This window comes from Pteropus alecto, unplaced genomic scaffold, assembly GCF_000325575.1.
Source record: "Pteropus alecto unplaced genomic scaffold, ASM32557v1 scaffold20, whole genome shotgun sequence".
NCBI lineage: Eukaryota > Metazoa > Chordata > Mammalia > Chiroptera > Pteropodidae > Pteropus > Pteropus alecto.
The window spans coordinates 7,292,034-7,295,646 of record NW_006436298.1 but is presented as its reverse complement, the minus strand read 5'-3'; the positions used below and the strand labels follow the sequence as shown (position 1 = coordinate 7,295,646).

General features: G+C 29.4%; 1 protein-coding gene across 5 annotated transcripts in view; it reads right to left on the bottom strand.

Annotated features, from left to right (window-relative positions):
- Positions 1–675: 675 nt before the first annotated feature.
- The window catches only part of BDP1 (B double prime 1, subunit of RNA polymerase III transcription initiation factor IIIB), a 75,650-nt gene continuing 72,712 nt past the window's right edge, over positions 676–3,613 (bottom strand). For all 5 annotated transcript variants that reach the window (XM_025047687.1, XM_025047686.1, XM_025047688.1 and 2 more), the window contains exon 39: positions 676–3,378. In XM_025047687.1, coding sequence (XP_024903455.1) covers positions 3,247–3,378 — 132 coding nt within the window. In that variant the 3' untranslated portion in view covers positions 676–3,246. The remainder of the gene's footprint in view (positions 3,379–3,613) is intronic.

The window sequence follows — 3,613 nt, the reverse complement described above, 5'->3', positions numbered from 1 at the left end:
TTCCCATTTCCTCTACAGAAAAAAACAAAGTGGGAAGAAAGCAAAAGAGGCTACATTCTTATATCTAAAAATTCATTCTATAAGGAATAAATAAAAAAGTAAGCAACTCTTCATATGTGCCAAATGTGGGGGAAAGTTTATTCTTTATTCAAAAACATATCCTTCACAGCATGCATATAGAAAAAGGATTAATTCTCCCAGTTATACACTTAGCCCTTAGTATCCACAGATTCCATCTCTGCAGATTCAACCAACCTCAGATTCAAGCAACCATGAATGCAATATATTTGAAAAAAAAATATTATGTTGTTGCTGATGTGTACTACGTAGTTAGGCCTAAAATGGTTGCATTTGTAATGAACATGTACAATTTTTCTTGTCATTACTCCCTAAGCAATACAGTGTAATGACTATTTACATGGCATTTACTATGCATTAAGGATTATAAGTAATCTAGAAACATTTTAAAGTATATAAGATGTACATACGTTATATGCAAATACTATGTGATTTTCTATAGAGACTTGAGCATCTTCAAATTTTAGTACCCGCAGGTGGTTCTGAAAGATTCCAAGGGATGACTCTTATATGTTTTTATGGAAGGAAGAAAGTAAGTATAAGCTGTAGTGGAAAAATTACTAGTTTTGCTTAAATAACATTGAAGACACACAAAAATAGTATAAAATAACTTTTATTTACATAATTTATATCTACAGAACATAACTGCTTTCTTTAGAACAAGAAAATTTGCAAATGACAGATATTGCTTTTTTGTCACAGACTTCTTCAAGCAAGATAGTATACATGGTCACTTCTATTTCAAATAACATGGTGGTAAACAGTGGATATTCATATTTTTATCTGTGCCTCAATCATTTACTAATAATTAGGCTTTTAAACCATCATGTTGATCATTGCTAAGATATAAGCATTTAGGAGGAAAAGTCAAGAGAATACAAAGACCTTTGATCATAGCTCCTTTTAAGATTTATATAATACAAATTCTTCTCAACATCATCATGACATGAATTAGATTAAATACAGATGTGAAAAAATCTTTCCACCTTGTAAGGTAAATACACTGATTACGTTTTTCTTTTCCCAAGATTAGTTTTAAGGATATAACAATAGGGTCATTTAGCTGGCTGACTTGATTCACTAATACAATGAATGCCCAAAGATAAAATTATTCTTTATACAATAAGAAGTTACATCTTTCGTAAAATTAATTCACTGTAGATGAACAAGAGACAGACATTAACGAAGTTAAAAAATATTATACAGGAATAAAATAATAGTTTAATTGTGGCAACCTAACACTCAAATTAACATTAATCAAGTGAAAGAAAGCTTTTAGAATATGCGATCTTTAAAATTTTATAAAAACAGCATTAAAATAGCAATGTGATTTATGATTTACTACCATGATTTTTCTGATATGTTAATCACATGAAATAAATAAATACCTATTGAGAATTTCTGCTCAGATTTATGGACCCCCCTTATGACAAAAAAATTAAACTAAATTTCAGTTTATATAAGGAAATGAAGAAGTGCTCTAATATCAATTGTTTTAATAAATTAGGATTACTGTTGTACTTCTTCCTGATCCATATCCTATTTTACTAATGAACTTGAAAACTGGCCACCATTTTTTTCCCTTACAGAAACACAATTAAAATATTTCTCCAACTGAAACACTGATCCTTTCATAATATAATTAACACAGTTTTAATTGTTAGGCACAACTTATAACTTCAATGACAAATATCTCATTGGATAAAGACATCAGCACCTTAAGGTAAAAAAATTACTGTCTAATGTCGGGGTCAAACTAAAAGCTTAATCCAGCCATGCCCATCATTTAGGTATTGCCTGTGGCTGTTTTCAACCGAAATGGCAAATAGAGTATTTACTGCCACAGGCCATCTGTCTCACAAACTTGAAAATATTTTGTGGAAAATGTTTCTGACTCCCAGTCTACTATATTATCAACCCAGGATGCTTTTCAAATACAAGAATAAATCTCTGTGAGAAGTTTCATTTGAACCACCAAAGATTTGCTTGGGTGGGTAACAGAATTACATAAATAAATCACAATATCAAAAAGAACCCTTAAATTCATATTGATGATAACTGACTTAATAAGGTCTTATTATCTTATTTTCTATTTTTAACATCACAATTATATTCTGTGCTTAAAGGCCTAAGTGTTCCTCAAGTAGAATTTAATAGGGGGAAAAGCTATCAAGAAATTTGTATTTTAAAAAAGGAATGTGTATGTATGAGTATATGTCTGTGTAAAGGAGATAGAGTTTTGTATGGAAATTTGTCTCATAAATGAAGTTAAGGGGTTTTTTCCCATACAAATAAATCCTGAGATTATCCAAAAAATAAGAAAAAAAACATTTCACAGTACAAAGTCAATACACTAAACTATGAGAAAAAGTATTCAAAACATATACACTATCCAAACGCTTTCAGTTATATCAATTTAAATATCTTTAAAATTAAAGAAGGAAAGGAGACAAATTTGTGAATGCCTTCTTTACCTATAATCTGAGGGATGAAATAATTAAAACTGAATATTCTTTTAAATAAAAAAATTTAAAAATAAATAGCTTTTTGATGTTTTATCTTTATAAATAATAAGTTTAAATACTAGTTCTTCAATTAGGACTAATGTTACATCAACATGAAATAGAAAAATACATATTTTTCAGTCAAACAGCTGATAATAGAAAAGTTTTTAACTTTTACTATACTAAAGTGGAGTTTCACAATTTGCTTTCATATACTTAAAAGGCAACTGAAAAGGCCTTAACCATCAAAAACAAAATCCAAACAAATAGAAAAAAACCCTCACAAAAGTAGGTCACTAAATGTTAAATACAATCCACCTCCAAATGTATTGGCACTGTGATTTATAAAGACATTTATCCACGCACAACATTCCAAAATGTCCATGTGTGTTCAGTACAGGAAGAGTCAAAATGTAAACAAGAGTTGCTATTTCTGTCTGAGAAAGCAATCTTAACTGCTTGTATCTCCAAAATGATGAATCAACCAGAATGAAAGGAACCTCAGTAATGTTATCCACTGATTATAAAAGCTTCAAACCAGGCTCATTAAATAACTGAAATCAACCTAAAAAAAAATAGACAGTGATGCTTTTTTCTTAATACTGTTTTGTTAATATAATTTACTCTGGAAATCCTGGACTTAACGAAGGAAAGAAAAAAGACCTTATTTTGTTTCATCCACTTCAATAAAGATATCACTAAAGAAATATTCAGAGACTGTGGTTGGCTCCTCTTCAAGTACCTGATTTTGGACACTTCTACATTCTTCTTTCGGTAACGAACAATCACAAGAAACCTAAAAAGGTAATAAAAATAAGTGTGCAATATAACAATTTATAAATCTGGTGGTGGCAGTCTAAATTGATATCTGTTTGAGAAGCAACATAGCATTAATATTAAGAGTTTTAAATATGTTCATACCCAATAATTTCATTTCTGTGCTATTATATTAAGGAAATAATCCTAAACACAGTAAGTTTTATAAATAAGAAAACCTTGGTAGCATTAGTTACAATAATAAAATTGGAATA